This window comes from Lepisosteus platostomus, chromosome 3, assembly GCF_059453375.1.
Source record: "Lepisosteus platostomus isolate fLepPlt1 chromosome 3, fLepPlt1.hap1, whole genome shotgun sequence".
In the NCBI taxonomy this organism is placed as follows: Eukaryota; Metazoa; Chordata; class Actinopteri; order Semionotiformes; family Lepisosteidae; genus Lepisosteus; species Lepisosteus platostomus.
Genome location: NC_142613.1, coordinates 21736493 through 21761013, shown reverse-complemented (window position 1 = coordinate 21761013; position 24521 = coordinate 21736493). Strand labels below are relative to the sequence as shown.

Here is a 24521-nt window from a genome sequence, read left to right as displayed (position 1 = left end):
AAAAACAACTTCAGTAGTTATTGGATTTGTAAAATGCATGTGGCAGGTGGATTGAAAATGCAATGGAGTGTAGGCCATATTGCATGCAGAGCAGTATACAGTATGAATGGAAAATACTGCATTATACAGTATGAATGGAAAACAATCAAAGAGTCTACAATAAAATAGAGTCTACAATGCTTGGAATAGTGTTTCAATTTATGTATAGTAATTACATGAATTATAATAGGATCTGTCAAGGACCTGTGAATTTTGATGCTGAGGATTATAGGATCCAAGAAGCTATGAGGTGCTGAAATTTCTATCTTTCTACATAGTGCCTTAAAAATTGTAATTTCTTCCTTTTGTTCTGACTCACTGTACCCAGCACCATGACATAGAGATTCATCCTTTTAAGTTGCCTGACTTTATAAAATATGCCTTTAAAAAGGCATATTACATTCCTTAGATATTTCCAAACCAAAAATAACTTTTGAAAATAAAAAGTAAAATGCTCTTTAGAGAATGTTGTCTGTAACTTTACAAGGGAACATTCTCTGTCCTAGCAAATAACTACTGCAATCTAATTATCTCTAGGAAACAAAAAAAAATAATTTTAACCTCTTGGTTAGACTCTGTGTAATGTGGCCATGTTGGTCATAGTGTAATAGTACTGAGTAGATAATTAAGTCACAGAAAAAGCATATGTCAGAAGGACCAGTCCTAATTAAAGCATCATCTCCATACAGTATTGCAGAAGAGACTATCAAAACATTAGTCGTGGAATAACTGGAAGTCAATTCAGAAATCAGCATCACAGTAATTTTAAGGAAATATTTTCTATGGAAATGAAAATCCACAAAAAAACTACTTAAACAAGTGTGTAGCAATGCACATTTTTTTAGTTGTGCACACTGACCTAATAACATAATATTAGCATAGATTGCACACCTTTTTAATCGGATTCCAAACTTGGATTCACTAGACAGTCCTAATGTTTGTACATGTATTCACAACTCATTAAATTAAAAGGGGGGCATGCTTTAGAACTATTTGGAATCACTACAGTGTATCCCCAAAGCTAAAGTAAAAGGGTAGACTGAGTCAAAATGAAATACCTACTGTATATTTTCTCTTCTTCACCCTACCAACCTTTTTGTAATTTCTCTATCATTTCTACTCCTCTATTGCTGTCTTTTTCTAAAGGCCATCCTACAGATTCAACCCTTTCTCAACAATCAGCTTCTTTCTCAGGCCATGAGTTTTTGTTTTCAAGAATGGATTACTACTGCTCTGTACCAAAAAAGCAAGCACCCCTGCTTCAGCGACCCACTGTCTTCAGCACATAAAAACTCTGGTCCTCGCTGGGTCTGCTCTCTTCCTCAATTCTCCCATGTATTTTTTTGCTATTTGCACTCTTCAATGATTACCTCTTTCTGTTTGTATCCAATTGAGATCCTTGTTCTCACCTTTATTCATTAGTTTGTCTCCTCCATATCTCCAATTCCTCAGCTAAGTGATTAGAAGCACATCTTTGTTTTTTCTTTGTCCATTTGAGAGATTCTATCTCTGCTGCTGACCATTTAATTGTTCACTATCTTCAGTCTCTTGCCTCATTTTCCACCCTTGGACCATTGTGATGGAAACAGATACCTACTGTACAAGCACCATCTCTGACTACATTCTGGCTCCTCCCCTATACCCATTTGTTCAAACTGTAACTTTAGATATTATGATTCATTCCAGTTTCTGCTGTGATTGGTGCAACTTGTATTGGCTTTCTTCTTGCACTGTGTTGAGATCTTTTAGTTAATACCGCCATGCAGTTTTGCACAACCTACAGTTTACTAATAACTTTGAATGTAAACCACCTTTGATAAAAATATTTTTATGTCTTTGAAATAGAATATATACTAAAATAGGGAAGCATAGAGGTGCAGTGGTTAGCATTGCTGCCTCGACAGCCTTGGGGCCCTGGGTTCAATTCCAGACATGGGGTGCTATCTGAGTTTTTCTGTTCTCACCATGTTCTTGTGAGTTTCCTCTGGGTATTCTGGTTTCCTACCAGAGTCCCAAAGACATACTGGTGGATTAAGAGGCTTCTGGGAAAGTTGGTGCTGGTGTAAGTGTTTGTGTGCCTGTGTTTGCATGCCTGGCTGGTGATGCACTGCTGTCCTGTCCAGGCTGTACCCGCCTTGCACCTGTTACTTGCCATGATAGGCTCTGGCTCCACTGTGACCCTGAATTAGATGAAGTGGTTAGAAAATGGATGGATGGATGTATAAAATAGAATATCAAGAATATTTCATGAAAGGACAGACCATTATTCGCAATAATTTCAGTAAGAGAAATGTGAAGATCATTTGCAACTGGTATTCAGTACATTCTGTTATCTGTCACAACAGGTTAAATTGCAAGGCTAAAAGTGTTTGGTCTAATTGAATACGTATAAAATATGCTCCTAATCTACCTCCAGATCAGAAGAAAAGGAGAGTATCATATGAACAATCAGTGAGCATATTCTATTTGCTCATTGCTCGGAACATTGCAGTAATTACTGAATATGCCTTCAAAGCTTCATGTCTAAAGATAAAGAAAATATGATAATTCCCTATTTATCATTGTAACAACAGTAATTACATTTACGGGTCTGTTTCTTATTCTTTTGTTAACATGAAAGGTTTTCCTAGCCTTCTCATATACAGTTAATCAAGATTTAAGTTTGGAAATCAAATGTAAGAGGAGATGAGTAGTTTCTGAGTAATGTATTATCGGTCATATTCACAATTTTTTATTTATTACATTGTATTTTCAATATGCCATGTGATTTATAGTTGCATAAACAATGTTCTGATTTTGCGTAGAGGATTTTACATTAAGTTAAACTGAGCTGCGATAAATATCTTCACAAAATGAGTACAGTAATTCAATTGATCTTTAATAGGAGGATATTCATACACAGAGAGGTACAGATCAAAAGCTAGTGAAACAGTCTATACCAGGGCTGCTAGCTTTGACTTATGTAAAAAATAGACTGTTCTGCCTCTTAATGTCATGTAATTATAAGAATAATTAATATTTTCACTGACCATAGCAACTGCATGTTCTTAAACATGACCATAACTCTGAAAGGTAAGACACATGGATACTGTAGCTCTTTTTGTTTCACAATATACTGTAGGTAGGAGGGACCATCTAAACAAACCTTGTATTCTGCTTTTTTGCAATCCTGTAATGAAAACCCTTGATGGTATGCAAAAAATGAATTATTCAAAGAGCACAAGGCATGGTTAGTGCTCTTACCATATTATTACAGTATATATGCTGTATATATGTGGGTATTGGGTGAAGAACAGGAATATGCCTCCTGACGTTTGACACAAGTAGCTACTGTGCTCTTATGCTGTATATAGCATTGCTATTAATTTATTCTTCTATTAAGTGTATTCTTCCAGGGTTACCCTTAGAGACAATGGCACCGTGGGTGAGAGTGTTTTGAAATATTATCAATATTATTAATATTACAACACATGATTTGGACAAAACAATGTAAGAAAATGTAATATGCCATATACAGGTATCATATATCTTTACCTAAGGAATGTTTTCATTTAATACCCTTTTGTCTAAACCACCCTGTGCGATCATCCAGGCCAAACATAAGGCCTACATTTTATCCTTGTTTTTGATCACCATGTTTTAGTTTGGATTGGTTGTAGAACAGGAATATGCCTTCAGCAGTTTGACACAAGTAGCTACTGTGCTCTTAGAGCTTAATTTGCCCATTTTTACATTTACTGTATATGTTTGAAAGGGGAGACGCATGAAAGATGCAGTGATTGTCAACAAGTGTCACAGCCCTGAAATAAAGCTGGGCTAATGCTCACTGACTGCATAAGGTTCCAGGCAATGTAGTGTTGCAGCATTTATATCATTAATGTAGTCTGATGAAAGTTTGATAAGCTAGTTGTTTTCTTGAGTAGCAAGCACGTGTCTCCAAGACAGTAAATGTATCATGACTGTCTTCAGGGGCCTGACTCTTGATGTCAATGAAGTCTTATTTAATTTACTTAAATAAGTTTAAAAGTTAAAGTTTCAACTGACTGAACACATAAACAAGTGCTGTTTATATATACCTAAGGAATTCCCCATACAAAAAATCTTGTATCCTAATTGCATTTTGTGTCTCAATACTTAGGCCTACAGTATATTCCCAGAATATATAGATTAAATATTTTCACTAGGTTTATATTTTGTACAATTTATGCTTTTTGTACATTTCCATTTGTATAGTCGACTCATAAATTAAACAGGAGTTAAGGATTTTTAGTGGCACATAAAGCCAAATTCGCATAGAGTCACATTTTATCCTATAACCCAAATACAAATCCCAACTAACCTTTTACGGTAATTTAAGATATTAAATATAAGTATAAAAACAGGAAATAAAAGTAAATAAGATGATTGTATAGGCTCACTAACTATCTTTTGTAGGCATGCTCGATTAATTTTTTGGAGAATAAAGCTTGTTTTAACAGTCACTTACAAAATTATTATCCTTGAAGGGATATTATTTAGTAATACAGGGGAAGTGGGGAAGCACAGTGGTGCACTAGGTAGTGATATTGCCTGGGGTCCTGGGTTCAATTCCTGAGATGCTGTGTGGATTTGTATATTCTTCCCATGTTTCCTCTGGGTGTTGTCTCCATCAGTCCAAAGACAAACGAGGAGGTTAATTGGCTTCTGTGAAATTGTCCTTTGTGGGAGCATAAATGTTTGTCTATGTGTGCCCTGCGATGGATTGGCATCCCATCCAGGGTGTATCCCATCTTGCATACATTGGTTGCTGGGTTAGGCTGCAATTTCCTCTGTAACCCTGTACTGGATAAAGTGGTTTAGGAATGGATGGATTACAGAAGCAAGTGACCAGAATTATTTATAACATGCAACTACATGGTGATTGCAATTTCTTTGTTCTGTATGTAAAATGGAAAGTAGAGTAGGGATGTGCATGAAAACTGTACACATTAGCAGAAAAAATAAAAGTAAAAATAAAATAAAATATATACTGTAGTATCGTTAATCACTGTAGTGACAGTAGTATATTGTGAAGAGCTTGGTCTTTCCAGCATCCTGTTCTTAATAAAAGGGATAAGAAATGATTGGTTTACTCTACCGTTAAACAAAGTTTTAAAAAATGACTTATCTTCTTCAACTAAACTGTATACCACCACAACAATAGTTCCTTATAATTGTGCAGATATTGTATTCATATTTCTAAGGAATGATTGCTTTCAAAGGTTCTATATAAAATAAAATGTACTGTTAATGTGTTTTCCTTCCTGCAATAACTAAGTAATACATAAAATATAGTGAGAGCTGATATTAATTTATTTCTTTTAGTAACTTTTGTGTGTAGAGTGGAGGAAAAGCAGCCTCAGTAGAGATTTTATTGTGAATTATATTAATGAAAATCACATGCTAAGCTGACCCCTTTTTCTATTGCTATATCATTTATAAATATGGCCATCTTTTTCAAAAGGCCTTTGTTACATTTTGCTTGACTGGCAAGAATCACTGCACTTTCTGTTCATCCTTTGCTGTCAATCCAGTAACTCCAGAGACTTATTGTAACAAAGTGCATCTGTGTGATTCAGTTAGGAAGAATCTTTCCCTGGAGCCGTCCTCGTATTCTTCTCTTCAATGGTATTCTACACTCATGAATACCAAGGTTGCATAGATGAAGTACAAACACATTTTGAAATATGTCAGATAACCATTGGTTTCAGTAGAGACCCACCACAAAGTATAAAAGAATCAGGGTCTGAAATCTTGAAAATATAGCATTATTCTTCCTATGGAATTACTCCTGCAGTGCACATGCAGGAATCTCATAAGAGTTAGATACTGTACAGTATAAGCAATTTGTTGATTGTAGCTTTTTGACCTGTGAACCTAATGTGATATTTTTTTCCTTTCCAATGTGACAGAACATGTCAATTTGCTTTTATTCTGCATTTGTTGATCCTACACATACAGTACCTGTATATAGAGTACTCTATATAATTGACACAATGTTCACAAACTGAAGTAATACAAAACAAAAGCAATGCAGCACTCACTCTATAGGCAAGAAATGCTCGATGTTGTGACCAGACCATTGGCATTACACATTTTCTTCTGTGCTACTTTTCTTTTCTATATGCATATACCATAAACAGTATCTGTGTGTCCCAAATGTTCAATCACATCTACTTGTTTTCTTTTTTAAAGGGATATTACTCTTATGTGTCTTTTCAGGATTGACTACCAAGAGTTACTGCACAATTCCAGTTTCTGCTTGGTCCCCAGAGGGCGAAGGCTAGGCTCCTTTCGATTTTTGGAAGCCCTTCAGGTATACAGTTTGAACTTTCTCCTGACAAAGTCCTGTCCTTCATGGCCCTGTCTATTACTAAGCAGTTCCCTTGGAAACGAGAGGCACTCATCGGCAGTTCAAGTTTTCCAGTTTCATTTTGCCAGCCGCGGGCAGAAGCCCTGATGTCTGGGTTATTAGTATTGACAATCTGTCATATTTCCAAGCACAGCCTCAAAAGAAATAATGTAGATACAGAAAATGTCTATTTTAGTCTGCCTTACCATGACCCCTATGTCATTAACACTTCCCTTCCATTACCATTCTGACATGTTGAGCTTTGTTCATTTTTATTTTAATAAATGTGTCAAATATTGTACATTTGAAGACACTGCATTCTGCTTAGTGAGATGTAGTATTAATGTATGAGCAATACATAAATAAGTTTATTTAATACAACAAACTTAGATATCACTGTGGATTTAGCAGTATTGGTTATTAGTAATTACTTTTATAAATTGTTTTATAAACTTTGTAAGGTAGACATTACAACTTTTATTTGTGCAATTTTTAAACATCTTCATGGAAATTATTTTAACTATTATTCATGTCACTTTTATTGGAACTTGTTAAATGCAGTTCTTCACACTTTTTGCTTAGCAATTTAAGGACCTGTCAAATTTAGAAGTCAAAACTGGTAATGAAAAAATGTGGCCATTGGCGTGCTGTTTTATGTAAATTATCAACTTTTTGTATTATTTTTTAACAAAATATATTCCTCTCATATTTCCACAAGACCTTTTCATTTGACATAAAGGAGACACATTTATTGATTAGATACTGTGTCTACAAAAAGTACAAATTAATTTCCCTTTTTCTTTCAGGACAATGCTAAGATGGACATATGACTCATTTCAAGTTGCCAGACTTTGAAAATCAAATCTTTTATCTGCCGTTTTTCATTACGATACAGTCAGTCACATGCTGCTTCAGCACTATGTAACTGTTCTTTAACATCATGAAGTGCTCTTACAGGATTTTAATAAAGAGGTCTACTGACCTCCACATTAAGTATACTGCCTCAGGTAGGGGTAAGGAACCAAAATATTTGCATTCCAATTTGGTACATTAAATCAACCAAAACAATATTTGTTAAATGGAGACCAGAGTATGTGTGTGGCCCTGTGCTTTAGGGCTGCATAAGGGCACTTTTGTAAATCCTTACAAAAGAATAAAATGGAGATATCAAAGCTCCCTACCCCTGCCATGAGGTTTCGTAGTAACAAAAAGATAATTTGATCTAACAAAAATCTGTAGACCCATCTGAGAACTCTAGATGCAAAACAATAATTTCTTCTTTTTCTAACCCAGACCAACGCAATTTACTGTAAGTCTTACTATGCAGATTCGTCTTGTAAAACCTATTATGTCGATACGGTTATTACCTTTAATTTGCATCCTGATTACCATTTTTCCTCCCATTTTTGTCTGTTTATTCACTGATCACAACTTCTTAAGGTATTGAAAACTCCTTCTTGTTTCATATTGTTCTCTGAACATATGCAGTCTTGTCCATCAAACCAGAATATAAATTACCTCCTGTTATCCTGAGACAATATAATTGTTTTGATGTTTAAAAACAGATGTCCTGTTGCTCCTTTGCTGCTCAGATTGCTCTTTGGATTCTTAAGTCCTCACTTTAAACAACAGTTTCATCTATCCTCATCAGATACTGTACATAAAAAATATGCTTATCCCTGCCACTTTCATTTTCAGACTTGACAGGTTTCATCGAATAGCAACCCCTTGTGGGACACCACTTCTCTTGGTATAATATCATTGAACCAGGGACATTTTTAGTCTTGTATTCAAATGCAATAAATTAAATGGAACACTTTTACAATTTCTTTACCAAAAACTATTGAAGCACTAGTTTTTCAGTGACAGCATTATCAGCTAATGTCTATATTGTTATATCACCTGAAAAGGTTCTAGTGTCAATGGTAATATCCAATACATGCAAATCCCATGGAGAACCGACTTTTGTTCTCTGTATGAAAACTGATATTAATTGCAGTAAGTGACCAACAGTAATGCTGTTTGCTGTGTGTGCACACATGGCTCTATTATACTAAGACCAACACCTTCTAATTTTATGCTGCTAACACTTTATGTAAAATATCTAAGCCAATGTTTCCCAAGCTGTGCACTGCAATAGTAAAATAACGACTATAATGAATATTCTGTGTTGTAAATTACAAGAATTACCCCCATTTGATGTGTAATCATGTAAATTACATACCCTGTAGTTTATGGTGGGTTTCCATTGATCGGGAGAAGTCTGTTAAGTCCTGTATTTGGATTTCACCAAGTGTGATGAAAAGTTACAATAGAAATCCATCTCGTGTATGAAAAAGTAATGCAATTCAGCCCTATGCTAATATACTTTAATGTAACCGATTTTGGACTCAGGTCAGACAAAATAATTGGCCGTTATAAAAACTTTACATTGCTTTCTCCAATTCAAACCAGCATAATCCTAGCACTGCGTTGTGATGTTGCTTTGTATTGTCATGCCTGAAAAATCAACAGTACTGGATTAATTGGAAGAACCTAAAGAACTGTCTGAACAGTCAGGTTACCCTCTATCTGCACCAAAGGCAATGTAGAGTTGAAGGAGATTCTTTCCAAACTCATCATATATCCAGCACTCAATAGGTTGCTTGTAGCATCCAACACGATGTTGTCTTCTGTCTTGCAAGGGAAACACCATTAATTTATTTAATGAATTAAACACTTCAACAATCTATCTGCAGTTACATCAGATGTTCTTCAGCCCATGTGAAGCATACTGTATGAATTCAGGTGGGTAGCTGCGTCAGCATGCGTAGGCTGCAAAGGAACAAGTAATACTGTAGGTTTATTCCATGCTGAAAAAAAGAAGAGAGAAAACACAACGTTTCGGCCGTGGAGCCTTCTTCAGGTGTGAGAAGGCTCCAAGGCCGAAACATTGTGTTTTCTCTCTTCTTTTTTTCAGCATGGAATAAACCTATTACTTGTTCCTTTGCATACTGTATGAATGACAGCCAGCTACAGAAATTTTGCTGATGCACGTTTTTCTCCCTGAATTTTCTTGGGCTGCAGCATGAAAAAGATTATGCAGGGGATCTTCTGTCTTCCAGGGTGTGGACAGTGGACTCACAGAACCAGTATTCTCTGAACAACTGCTCTGATTGACAGAGAGTCTGTTGCAGACAGAATACTTTCAATCAGACTGATAGCAACCAGGTGATTCGTATTATTTAAGCCAGGCCTGTTTATGTCTTTCATAGTTCTTGCATTAATTTAAATCACACATTTGTGAGTGTATTAAGAAGTCAATTTTCCAAATTTGAATTTGACTCAAATACCAACACTGAATGTTTTTAATTTTTATGAAATCACATGATTTGAGCTTAGTATTTTGTTCAGAAACAGTCTACTCCAAAATATCAACAAACCTATCAAAGTACCATTAGTTATGTGTCCAACAATCTATTGATGTTACACTTAGATCTCTGTATTATCACTGTACATCATTATATAGATAAATGCAGTTACTGTATGTCTCATAGCACTTGCAAGTCCTACATGCACATTAGGTTTCCAGAACTACTTCAATTGTTTGGCCCGGGTGGGTCAAAGCTCCCAGTCTTCGGTCTGCAAAGGGACTGACTGCATTCGCACGAGGAGCTCGACTCTGCCTGGCGCCACTCAGACCCAGTATAACAGGCTCTCTTGGTTACCTGCAACTAATTGATCAGCAGTCAACCAGGCATTAAACTCCTGCCCACCGATGCCCATTATCTGTTATTCGATCTATGGTACCTTGATCTGAGTAATTCTCTCACACCAAGGTTTCTTGTAAGCTTGCGATCCAGCTATCTACTGCCTGTAGTCACCAGTGCCTGATCCAGTCCACGATTATTCCCATGAGTCCTGATCCTGCCAGTTCTGTTTTCTTCTTCTGCACTGATACAGTGGCAGTCCCGGGTCTCTTGAACATTGTCCACTTCTCCATGACTTTTGTCTAACCAAAGATGGCTCCCTTCATGGTTCCACACCTACACTACTCTCGGATTTGTTCATGAGCCTTTTGTGTGTCTCCGTGGCCAGCCAACATTTTTCATCTCTCCACTATGCGTACACATGGATCCCCTTTTCCCTTAGCTAGCTGCAGGTAATTCAATACCATGCCATGGTGTAACTATAACCATGTGTAACAGGCTCATAACGGGGATGCATCATTCTGAAAATGGGTACATTCTTTTATATTTATCAGTTGTCAGCTTTTTGAAATCTCAGTAAGAGATTTTGACACTCAGTTTTATTCAAAATCACAAAGTGATGGTAAAAGCAACAACGTTACCAAAACAGAAAAACATTTAACCAAACCATCTACTGTATCCAGCTTAGATATAAAAATATTCATTGTAGAAAACACAAAAAATTTAGCACTTTTTATTAAATTTTTATTCAGAGTTTTCTAACTTTTTGCATTCAGAGCTTGGGCAGTGCCTTGTCCTTGCAGAACAAAAGTAAATGCTGATCAAGGTGACAAGACTACCAGCGCATCCTTGGATTCAATAACCCATATCATTATTCCTGTACATAAAATCTTAGATGACCCCTCTCATACACTCTTTTTAAATTATATACTTTATACCTCCTATATAAAGACTAAGAGAGCATTACTTCCTTTATACCTAAAAGCATTTAGTTGTTTTCAAGTAGGGATAGAGTAAGAAAAAGAAAAAGAAACATCGTTGTTGTTTAGACTTTCTTAAGCTACAGTAATTGTCTGGTTTTAACCTTTATGGTACTGGAAGAGTTCTAATTGAACAATTTTGTTGAATGTTGTGTTGTATTATCGTATTGTTCTCATATCCTGCACATGTCATGTGTTTATACGTTTATATGTGTCAGTCAGTTCAATTAGCATACAATAAAACATTTTTGCCTGATGGATTAAAAACATTGGTCTTAATGTGGCACTGACAGCTTATACCAAGGTTTAATTCTTCATTTTGTGGGAGAATGGCACTACTGCGCATTGCAATCTCCATTGCAATGAAGGATTAAAGCAACTTTATTAAGGTACTACACAAGGTCAATACATGAGGATGGAAGGAAAATTTGAGTTTGGACCTTGTCTTTATTCTGTTCTTCACTAAGCATACATGTTATTATTGATTACAATGGGAAAAGTACTGTAAGTGAAATTCAGGGCTACAGATTTTCCTTGTGGTTGTGTGCATTGATATCTTTTAATATGTTGGTCTAAGAACGGAAAATTGAAGAAATACTGAGCATTTCTCTGCTTTTATTTTAACAAGTGTTAAAAATATACACTTGAGGTTATCATTCCTGAAGAGATACAGTATTTTTAAATCTTTAGTGCCTGAGAGACAGAACCTTCTAGTGGTTGGGAGAATTGGTTGTGGTTGTTAAGTTTTAGATGACCGAACTTAGCCACCCCATTTCAGAGGGAAAGCTAAACAAAACATCAAAAGGCTTTTAGGCATCATACAGATAACGTTGGTCAGTTTTAGTCATAAGCAGTTTCTTGTATTCTTTAAAAGTACATAAGTCTCTTCCTCCTTGTTTGTCATTTTCACAAGCTTAGGGTTTTGTATTGAAAACAGCTCAGCAATGCAGAGAGGTTCAACCAATAAGGTACAGTACATTATAGACATTCTTTATAGGCATTATGTAAATTACCTGTTTATGCCAACATACAGTATAAGTTTCCTGTCTAAGCTTTTACGGAGCAAGAATGAATCGACAACAGAAATATAAGTGCAAGTGTGATTTAGAAGGTGAATTGATTGACATTATATACAGATCAAGAGCTGTCCCATTCACTGTGAAATTGTTTTTACACTTACAGTGTTTTCACAAAGTGATGACCTCAGAATCAGAAATAAATAACAATATTCTCACTTTTAAAAAGAAAGATTTGTCTTCACAAAGGAAATCACACTTAACTGTAAATGTTGGCCTTGGGATTCTCTGTAAAGCAGTTTTCATTCTTGCTGCTGTAGGAAATGAGGAGTCAGGTGTAGTGTCAAATACTGAATGCCTATACATGCAGCTTGACAGCAGTATGCCCAGTGATGGAGGGTAGGTACACATTAAAGGGCTTTCCAAACCCCATCTCCCCTAACATTCTTCAAACAGAGACATCACTTCAAGCAGGGATATACCTGTAAAAACATAAATCATAACATACATTCCCTGCCTTTAACATCATTTTCAGTCTACTGGCTGCTTTCAGTACCAATAAATGATGATCTGATAAGCACTGTCTGACAATTTTAAGTACTGTACAATTATTCATTATACTTTATTTGAAGATGTGGTTATTTCAGACATGGACGCATGGCCTGATGTGGAGTCCACACAAAATTAAATTGAATATACAACTAAACATTTTCACATGAAATTAGTCCCATAGGGTTCTTCTTGAGGGGTGTGACTTACTGTATATTCTTCAGCATATACTGTATACTGTAGTAATATAAAAGGCTTTTAAGATTGGCCTTTCTATACAAGCTCAATCCCATATTAAACAAAACAATTTAAATTTGATAATTCAACAGGAAGTTAAATAGGAGTTCTTTGAAATGGAGTTGATGTTTTGACAATACAAACTTTTTGCATCTTTAAAAATTATTTTTGCAAATATTTTGCAAATATTTTTAAAACCAAAAGTTTTTTTGAAATTCAAATAAGCAAATTAGATGTGTTTTTGTCCATGCCTTTTAATCTAAAAAAAACCTTTATGGCAAACAATTAGAATATAAGCCCTTCTGAAACAAAATGCAAGAAAGACTTTCAGAGTTACACATCCTTTAGTTCTTGGTTTCTTTTTCACTGTTTACATTTCCTGCAGCATAAGTAAAAATCCCTTTGGTTGACAAAGTGGTGTTCAATGTTGAACTTTCAAAATTAAATCTCTTTTTTTTTCTTTTTGATATTCTTATTTGGACACAAAGTAAACAGAAATAATACAAATATCATTTCCATATAGTGTACTTAAAGTATTCTTAAATTCATCCATTTATTTTCAATCACTGCTTAGTCTAGTATAGGGCTACAGTGAATAGGATACTAACCAACCGACAATTGGCACAAGGCAGGGTACACTCTGGATGGAACCCCAGTCACTTTTACTTTAATATTAATATACTTAAAAATGATTAGTTAAATTGTTTAATTGCCTGTGCTACTCAAGTAGGACTAGAACAGAAGACACAAGTCTCTCCAAGAACTTAATTTGAGACGCCTCCCTTATAATTGTTTAATATTGTTAACTACTGTGCTGTACCTAAAGAGAATATAATAATGAAATAGCATGCTAAAAGTATAAAAAAGTATTTTTAATATGTCTTGAATTTTCCTTCCATTAAATGTTGTGAGATGTTATGCTATTTTAAATATGCTTTTGTTTTTCCAATTGCCAATTTTTCCAATTAATCTTCATTAACAAGGTGTTGTGAGTTTGCTCTTTGATCAAAATAGGCAATATTGACTGGCAGTGCTCAGTCCCTGCAGCTGATCAGAGTGAATAGGTTATGTGTGTTATTCATCTAATAATGACAATGAGTGTAAGCTGTGATGCCTATGTAAAAGAAAACACCAGCTTTCATTGATGTAGAATCACTTTGATGTAGACAAAACATTTTAGCTCAGATATTACAAACACTAAATAAAAAAATGGAAATGGTGGCTTTTCATTTGGCATAACTGCCATTCAGTCTATCAAATATCAGTAATATGCAAATATGATAACAGTACTTCAGTTGTTGTTGTTTCTTTTATTACATACAAATCCTTTACACAGCCAATGACAGTAAGTATTCCACTAGTTGCATACAGTATTAATAAAAATAGTGTGGTTGATTATGTATTGTATTAAGTGTAGTCATTTCATGTGCAAACAATCAATATTCTGATTTCTTTGTAAAAACACACCATGGCCATTCTGTCATAAAATGGTTCATTCATTTATGCATTTCTCTCACTTTTTTGAAGACCATGTATTTCACATAATTTGAGTAACAATAATCGGTTTCCGAACATTTTTGTAAGTTTGGTTAATCCATAATATTAAAAGAATAGAGAATCCTCTGAGCCATTTAGAAAATAGTTTATTTAAGTATGAAATATAAGTAATCTTTATTGTGAAAAATAAATGATGTAACCACAAAATATTAACATACAGGTTAGAATTTCGTGAAGTGCCTTTGAGGACCAAAAAATGCCTGAGTGTACAAGATAATTGACCACACTAATTTAGGTAAAATACAGCTCCATCAGAGAAATGCTTATTGTGCTGACAAAAAAAGAAATATTCTTATTCTGTCAGAAAACTATGTCATTTACAATTTTAACATTTAGAACTTCCAGAGAGAGGAAAAATCAATTTATTTATACTTCTTACAGAAAATCATTTACTTTTTTGCAAACGAGCTCTATATAAATTGCTTTGACACTGCAATTTGCAGACGTCTCTTGAACAGCCGTGGCTGTAAAAGAGAATAGTTATTAATTGCTGTATTGCAACTTTATTGTTAGAATAATTATGTAAATGTATGTTGAAACTGCAGCTGCCATGTTGTGTTATGTTTTTTTCTTCCTCTTCTGAATAATATATGTCTATTTTAGGCGGCCTGTATTCCAGTTTTACTCAGCAATGGCTGGGAGCTGCCTTTTTCTGAGATTATAGACTGGAGCAAAGCAGCCATCATTGGAGATGAGAGACTTTTACTACAGGTACAGAAAACTTTAAACTAGAAAAACACAGTTAATCCTCTTGTTACATTTTTCTTCTGTTTCTTTTACAGTGTCATCATCTATAGAAGAAATAGAATTACTGTACAATATATGCCCTGAAGTTATTTTAATGATGATGCATTATCACTTTAGTTTGTGTAGTTGAATTTGTTGAAATCTATTGAAGGGGCTTTCAAAATCAACTTCAGAACTTAGATTATGCATAAACATAGCATATCTGGAGTATGAGGTCATAATGGGAGAATGCCTCTGCTGTATTTCACCAAGTGGTAGTTCTGCACCAATTAGCTAAAGATAAAATGCTTAAGAGCTACTTTTCCCGGTTGGGGGTCTCTGTGGCAGCTGAAAGTGATTTAAAACTATGACAGCACGAATTTAGGAATTTCAGATGCACTCAAGGGGCATATACTGTAGGCTGCACAGATATGAATATAAAACAGTATTTTTTCTTATGAGAAACTTAATAAACTGTGAATCTTTAGATATAGGTCATGTCTGTGTTGGAAATATTTTGTTCCTTTATATTTATACAGTTCATATAAGTTTTTTATGGGTTCAAAAAGCTAAGTAACAGGTTTTTGAAATATTAGAATCCTGAGGACGATGGCACGCATTACCTAAGATATGGTCTCCAAATGTGTCTTCTGATAAATATTTAAATTTACTGTTATTCAATGGGGCAGTGGTTAGAGCTCCAAAGGATCATCAAGACATGGATTCAAGTTTCCAATAAAGAAACTACTTCAACTATAAAAGGAAAGTATTCAACTGTTGAGTGAGGTAATATAATTCTACTCAACTAGACTGGGTGCTAGCATTTATTAGGTTTTAATGTGCAATAGACATGTGTCTACTACTATGGGAGTAGTGTAGGTGAGTGTGAGCTTAGCATTACAAAAGTACTGAATGTTTGAATCACAGGAGTTGCTGTGACAAGCAAGCAAATGTCAGATGACCAGCTTACACCTGGCCATCCCCAATAGATGTCAGGGAGACAGTATTGTTCTTATTCACTCCCTACCTGCTCAAATCTACTTGATCTGATGGTGGGTTGTAAAGAACATGGGAATGGCAGGGAAAGGGAGTAGGATAATTATGTCTGAGATTAAATTAAAGACACCAACAAATTACCTAAAGACATACTGTAAATAATATGTTAACTAGCAGGCCACTCCCCATTTATATTTCCTTATTTGTTTTGCTTTGGTGTAAAATATCACCTTATTTTAAAAAAGTTTGTGTTTAAACTAATGCTTATATTTCATCTTTCGTGTTAAGTTCATGTGTCCTTTGTGCTTATTTACAGTAAGTTATGGATAAATCACAGAACATTTTTCCTGCACTGTGTTATGCAGGTGTTATGCAGGAAGAAACTATTAACATGCCTCTGGTTAAAGATTTAAAGTGTTACGCAACAGGATGACAAGCATGCCCTAAGATATTGTCTCAAAATGTGATTTTTGGAGTTATTGTTATTGAATGGGGCAGCTGTTAGAGTCAGAGTGGCTAGAGGTACAGTAACAATATATTAGAGGGACTAACAGCATTTAAAACAAAAAAAGTCATCCAGTCCACTTCAAGACATTAGGGATATTATACAGTACATTGCTCATTAACAAAGGGTTACTCAAAATTGATTTGTGCCCATTGATTTAGGAATTGCAACAATAGTGTCCAACCATAAATAGACAACACAAAACCATGTGACTACAAGCCACTAAATCTATCCTCTTAGCAAAGTTGAAGTAGAGTGCAAACATCTCTTACAGTATACGGTATATTTCCTCTTGTTCCTCTTAAAAACACGTAGGGATAATTTGTTCATTTTCAGTGAGCATTTCTTGATGTTCCACAGAAAAGGTTACTTCTTGAAAGCTGTAGAAATTAAATGTGATGTGTGATCCTGAGAGGCATTGGTAATCTTAACATAATTAATGATCAACATTGGAACAAGGATCCAAGGAAAAAAAGTGTAACTATGAGAAATACTTAATCATTAATTGCACTTACTGTATATAGCATATTTCATGCCAAAGAATCCCATTGTGGTCAACAGATGTGTGAAGGGATCTAATTCATCCAACATTGAAATGTTTCAACCACCTAGGTGACACATGGCAGGCACTGCAGCCCTACTACACAACAGATCAAGTGAGGAAGTGAGAAACTGCACCAAAATGTAATTAAGAGGAAATTTGAGAAAGGCCAGATTATACCAGCCCAGAATGGAATCTAACCAGAACAATGGAGTTACTGTAACACTTTTGAAAATTGCCATGGGCACTTTAATGATCAAGCAAGATCAAGACCTAGGTTTAAGTTCTTATCTGAATGATGGCACCTCCTACAGAACAGTATCCTCACTCACCATACTAGGGACATTGGTTTGGAAATTATAGATCTGAGGGAAGAGCATCACCAACTGGTCCACCAAAAGTATTTCTAGATGGAACCAACAGTAGATGTTCATGTAGGACATAAAGAGCTAAGAAGATGAGACACTTCTTTAAGCAATAGGTGCTAATAGTGGAACAGACTTCCAACCATGTTATTAAACTTGATTCCCTAGAGATGCCAGATGATATCTTTTCACGAGTCAAGCAACTAAAAACCCCTCAGCATGATAGGCTGAGTCAGCTCCTGTTATGTCCAACCTGTTTTATGCTCTTAAAATGTGTTCATGATTATTATTTTCTCTCTGAAGGACTAGGGGAAGTGGGAAATGAGAAGGGTGTAATTATGTTGGACTTAAATGCATAAACGTTGACCTAATCTTAGTGAAAAATTCAATATTATTTACATTTACAATTACTTACATTAAAAATTACAATAAAGCCACCTTACAGTTTACAGTTTATCCAATATTTCTATTAATCCCCTACTAAATAATATAGTACAGAAAATAGTTCGTAAGGCAGCAGATGCCTAATGTTCTATAAATTGTAGCAGTCCTAGGACTGACCTGTTTGCACACATTTGTTGCATGTTACTCTTACTTTTCTTCATTACTGTTACTTTCATAGCTGACATCTGTGGGTCAGGAAGGCGATGGGTTGCAAATACTTTTGTTTACCAGTGCCAAAAGACCTGATCTGTTACAAATAGTTTTAATACTCACTCACTGTTATACGGCAGGATTTATTGTCACCATAGCTACCATGCAATGTGCATACACTAGTCAGTAATAATGTAATGTGAAAATTTGATTCTTTTTCATGTTAACTTTAATTCACAAACTTTTAGCAAAGTCCAAAAACCTACTGTAGCTAAAAAAGCATCCCTCACCTTGTGTTTTCACTGTGAGTTACGACTACATTATCAGTATGATCATATTCTAGACCATAACTTTAACAAAATATTTAGGAGAAACAACCAGAAATACAGTATATCCAAAATGTTTGTGTTCCACTTCAAATTTTGGTCCCTTTGAAAGAAAGAAATTAACATGCTTTTAAAGGCCATTCAGAACACATCAGTGCCTCGCAGGCTATTTCATTCATTATGAATCTCAACACTGGTGAGCATGAGGTGCACTTTGACCCATTCGCTTTCCCCGTGTAGCGCTCCTCTGCTAAATTAGTTCCTGTCATTAACATTCAGTGGTTTTCTCTGCCAAGGGAATGTCACACAGGGTATGTGGGCTGTTGTTGAAGATGAATCTAGAACTCTACAGGGGGGTGGGATCTGAATTGCATGAGTAAGGACAAATATTGAAATGTGATTAGGTGTGGTGGTTTTGCAGTTTGGTGTTTGGGCTGAGATTAAAATACAGGTTTTCATTTAAATGCAAGAGTTGTCCCCCAGTCATAAGCTTAATGTAACACATGAAATGGCATTGTCATAATGATAAGGAGTAATTGTCCACTAGTTCAATCTGTTATTATCATTAATTGAAAGTGTCAGTGACCCTAATGTTACCAGAAGCCCTGTCATGAAGTTGATTTCCCCCTTTCTAGAATATTTCCTAACACACTTTTGTAGAATTGTTTTGTTCTTTAAAAAACATTTCCATACATGTAATAAGAAACTTTCACTATAATGTATACAGTATGTACAGTATACAGTATAAGTTAAGTAGCCATGTCACATGTGAGAGTACGTTCTGATATGCATTGATTTTGACTATGGCAAAATTGCAGATATTAAAAATAAATATTTTTTTAATCTTAATAAAACTATACCTAATATTTTGTTACAGTGAACCATTAATAAGGCTCGCTTATCTGTTTTTTCTTATTTTACTCCACGCAAACACGTGCCAGATACAGTATATATACAGTATGATTCTTCAGCCCAGGCTGCTATATTAATAAACTCTCCCATTAATTATGTTCTGGAAGATGTATGATATTTATATACTTTAATTACTGAACATATTAACAGCTGCTACCTATCTGCCCTGTATTGCTTCAAGGTAGACAATATAATTAATGTAGCAAAAAAATGGTTTTGAAATATGAGAGGAATATTGTCACCAAAGACATGAAAGTTAAAGAAAAAATTAAATGCTACTTAGGGAGAAAACCAGGTGTAGGCAATAATGACAGAAATTAACTAAGAGGTTCAATTCTTCACCCTATGGAAATTATAGCAATTAACAGGGGTTCATCTTATATCCATTAACTTTAGGACAAATACAAGGAGCTATGGTAATCTTCAACATGTCCTGGACTGTTTATAAATATAAGCATGAAATAACATGATTTTTATTTTTATTCAGGTTATAGAAAACATACTTTTATAAACATTTATAAACTGTAATTTATAAACAGCCATAGAAAGTCCAGTCAACTATAAATGCCCTGATCATTGCTGGATATACAGTACTGGAGAAGGTGCCTTGGACACAACATTCTATATGTATGCTTTTGGAAACCTAAACACTTTATGATTATATAGTAAATAAAATGCCATCAAAAGTTCACAAAATTACTTTCTGTCAAGTCCTTCATTCATTAAGTTATGAGCAACATATCTCATGATACACAAAGAAAATCTTTATCCTTGTAAGATAATAAGAGGTGGCTTTGTGAGCAAGCCACCATCTTGGCTAAAAAACTTTGGCCCAGTGGTGTGGTCTTGAGCCGAGCTGATTCCCTGTTAATTGGGAAAAACTTACAAAATGAGGCACAACTGGTCTGAATGAGTCATTGGCATTCTTAGGCAGTGAAATTCCAAGTGGAGGGAAGGAGGCTCTGTGTGCCATTGCAAAGGTTTATAAGATCATCTAGAGGAAAAATGGATTTCAGTCTGCATCTACTGTATGCTCCAGACAATAAGGGGGAATAATTAGAAATGCAGAGGTAAGTTTTCATTCGCAATGAATTTGGCTGAATTACAGGCCTATGGGACTCAGCAAGCTAGGGATGCTTGTGAAAATACAGGTTAGGCTGTATTGAGGGGTGTCACAAGTGTCACAGGCATTTCCTGGCTCAATGGAACTGAAGTACACTGCCAAGGAACAGGGTTGGCCAGCTGAAACAGGGCTGACTGGAGATATTTGCCTCTGGAGGAGTGGAGCATTGCTACTACAGTACATTGCCAAGAATGACTTCCTGAGTACTCCTTGCAGCAGCTTTATGGACAGATGGACAGCTTTAGAGTGAGAACAACAAACTGGCTGCTGCTTTGCTAGGGATACAAAAGTTGGTTACAGAGGTAGAACAGGATCAGTCTGGTAAGATAGTGATGAGAAAAGAGTTGATCTAATGATTATTTTAGTAAATATTGCAATTGGATGACATGGAGTGAGTCTATTTGAATACTCTTTTGCCTGAATGTGTTAAAGAGGGAAGTTGTTATTGAAGTGATGATAAAGAATTGGGCAACATGGACATAACTGGGTTAAAAATTCTACCACAGTGACTAATGAAGACAGAGTGAAGATCTATTCAGTGTGATGAGCATGAGCAGTATTTTTTTACTAATGAAGACGGAGTGCAAAGTTAATGAGTTATTTAAGTAAGACCATCTGAAGAGCAAGACAAGACACTTAAACTGTGGGAAACTGAGGTGACAATCTGAAATTGTAGTGACGTATGTAGTGGCAGGCTCACATTGAGGCTATTTGACCTCTTGTGCGTCTTTGCTGAGCAAGGTTCCCCTTCCATTTTAGTGGGTGCTGCTGAATATGTTGAGGATCATTGAATATCTCTACAAATGCATGTTTATTTTACAGCACTTCTTTGTAATTCAAGGAGACACAGCAGTCGTCTTTGGAAAGGGGACACCAAGAACTCCCACTGTCCTCATAATATAGTGAATAGAGTACATTTCTATTGCTCAGTCTGTGGTGTGCAGTATGTTCTCCCAGTAAAACACCTGAAATTTTCTAGGCTGACCTCGATGCTATATTCTTGCTTAATCTGGTTATGATTTTATGGTGTTTTCTGCATATTTTCTCTAATTTGTACTGAAGAGTAATATGTAAAATCCAATGTCTGTCAATTAATTGAATTTTCCAGGCCTCAGCAAGAATGAGGAAATTCCTAAAATAAAGCTGAATCCACCTTTTGTTTTTCTGACCCAGGTGTTCAGTAACCTGCCCCCTGTCCACCTATCCTTAATTAAACAAATACTGACAGATTAGATTTAATTAGAGTTTAATTCTATTCATCATAAGAAAGCAGGCCTTAAGAAAGGATACAGTATATACTGTAGTGTTAGCAGAGTATTCCAAAACACTAATGTAGTGATTATTTTCATTATTTAATTATATTGTGTTTCATTGTGATATATTTATCATAACGAGGTTTTATTTCATTATTTCAGTTCAGATAAGTGTGTATATGCATTCTTTCTGTTTTATACTTTATTTGTATTTTCAATCAGTGTATACATAAATTGGAAAAGCACTGTTAAAGCCCTTGGTATTATCTTTGGAAGTATTCGATATGATCAGTTTTTAAACAATTTTTGTAATTAAAGGATGCAGTGTATTCTTGAACATTCAATAACCAACAAATATCTCTAACAGGGTCTGTCGCTTTGATAATTTAAGCACAGAAAAATTAAATGGATTCTCATCTTTGTAGGTATGCGACCATAATGACAGGATATCAGCTTTCAGCATTATTGTTTTTTACATTTACCATCAGTGTTTGGGTATTTATGGCTTTTCATACTGAAGCAGATACAATAGCTTCATTTTCTTTAAGTAGGGATGTTCATGAGCTAATGGATTAGATAACTGGCTGAAGAAGACTCAAAAGAATTTAAACAAAGTGATTGAAAAGCAGCCTTTTCTGCACTGCTCCAATAATTACTCCATCCCTGAGGAGCAACTATAATGCTACCATTTATGCACAATAATATCCTTTAATTTTACCTTGGGACATTTAGTGAAAAGTGTCATTAACTACCTCTGGGGAGGTGTGTATCCATTAGTTCCTTACAAGAGTACCAATTTCTTGTAATTCTTCTACCCAGAGAATTATACATGTTCTTTGAGCCCTGTTATATTTCTTCCCATATTTTAATATTGTTGTTCTTTTTTACAGATTCCATCAATAACTAGATCCGTGGACCATGACAAAATATTGGCACTCAGGCAGCAGACTCAGTTCCTTTGGGATGCCTATTTTTCTTCAGTTGCAAAAATAGTATTAACTACATTAGAGGTAAGTGTTCTCATTTATAGAGTCATTAATTTAAGCGAAAGAGGGTAAGAATGAGGGGATGGCTTTGTGCTCATGGACCAGAGATGAGACAGCTAGGATAATGGATAGCCTTTGTATAAAGTGCAAAGAAGAGTCAGATGAATTAATGTCTACAGCACAATAACATTGGTGCCTCTACTAGCATCCACTACATTAAGTTTTGGCCTCGCCTCTTTTTAGATCCATAGATCCTCTTTCTTTTACTGTGTAGCATTCATTTTCTGACTGATGTGGAAGCATACTCTGACAAATAAAGATTATTTCTATCTTTCATTGTCCAGATGGAGTTAAAATCTCTGAGGAGGAAAAAAAGATTTGTCCTTCGATAGACTTCTTTGGTTTTATTCAATATGCTTCACATACTCTAGCACATTGTGGAAGATTTCAAAAGAACACAATACATAATCTTTCCATTTCATATTGTATTTGAGATTTTAGGGGCAGGGAATTTTTCAGAATGATTTTCTTGCCAAAGTTATTGTATATTATTATGCAACGTTATGTGAAAGGAATTCATATTGTCTTGTAGTTAACTAGACTTAATGCTTAAAATAAACTAAATGCATCCTGCATAGTCAAACAGTGTTTTTGCAAATATAGAATACAGTTTCTTAAGAACACATGGGTACATCTGGAATGGAATAGTGAGATGAAAATATGTGTGATGAGCATCTTGTGCATGTTATAATGTTTATCTGCTATGTCAAAACATCTAGCTAGTCAAACACAGTTGTGATAGTCATTGTAGTTTCTACAATATTTATCATGTAAAATATTACATTTTTTTTTCTACGACAAGATGTGTAGAACATCCATGAATAGTTATTTGCCTGTTGCTCCAACAGCTTACACAGTACATATAAAGGGGTAAAATTATAAAATATAAAGGTGTAAAATCTCTTTGCTTTTTATAACAACATATCACCCTGCAACTCACAACTGGCAACCCACTGAAGCTAAGCAGGTGTGAGCCTGGTCAGTACCTGGATGTCAGACCTCCTGGGAAAAACTAAGGTTGCTGCTGGAGAGGTGTTAGTGGGGCCAGCAGGGGGCGCTCACCCTGCGGTCCATGTGGGTCCTAATGCCCCAGTATAGTGATGGGGACACTATACTGTAAACAGGCGCCATCCTTCGGATGAGATGTAAAACTGAGGTCCCAACTCTCTGTGGTCATTAAAAATCCCAGGGCGTTTCTCGAAAATAGTAGGGGTGTAACCCCTGGCCTGGCCAAATTTCCCATTGACCCTTATCAATCATGGCCTCCTAATAATCCCCATCTATGAATTGGCTTCATTACTCTGCTCTCCTCCCCACTGATAGCTGATGTGTGGTGAGCGTTCTGGTGCACTATGGCTGCCGTCGCATCATCCAGGTGGATGCTGCTCATTGGTGGTGGTGGAGGGGAGTCCCCATTACCTGTAAAGCGCTTTGAGTGGAGTTTCTAGAAAAGTGAAAGTGTAAGCAATTATTATTATTATATAGAATATGTTTGAATTACAGTATATATCAGAGTTCTAATTCAAGAATCCCTATAGGTAATTTGTACATATTCTTTAGACTTTGTAATTTTCTATGACTGTGACTTTCATAAAGGAATAAATTCATCAATTTAATCCTAAAAGCAAATTCAGTTTACTGCGACCACTATGACCATGGTTCATTGAATCCTGTTACAGCAACAGTCCCGCAGGTAC

General features: G+C 35.4%; 1 protein-coding gene across 1 annotated transcript in view; it reads left to right on the top strand.

The window, feature by feature from the left end:
- The window catches only part of LOC148674632 (exostosin-1-like), a 416854-nt gene that overhangs the window by 311468 nt on the left and 80865 nt on the right, over window positions 1–24521 (top strand). The window contains exons 3-5 of the mRNA XM_088624945.1: window positions 6280–6373; window positions 15041–15148; window positions 22669–22788. Coding sequence (XP_088481071.1) covers window positions 6280–6373; window positions 15041–15148; window positions 22669–22788 — 322 coding nt within the window. The remainder of the gene's footprint in view (window positions 1–6279; window positions 6374–15040; window positions 15149–22668; window positions 22789–24521) is intronic.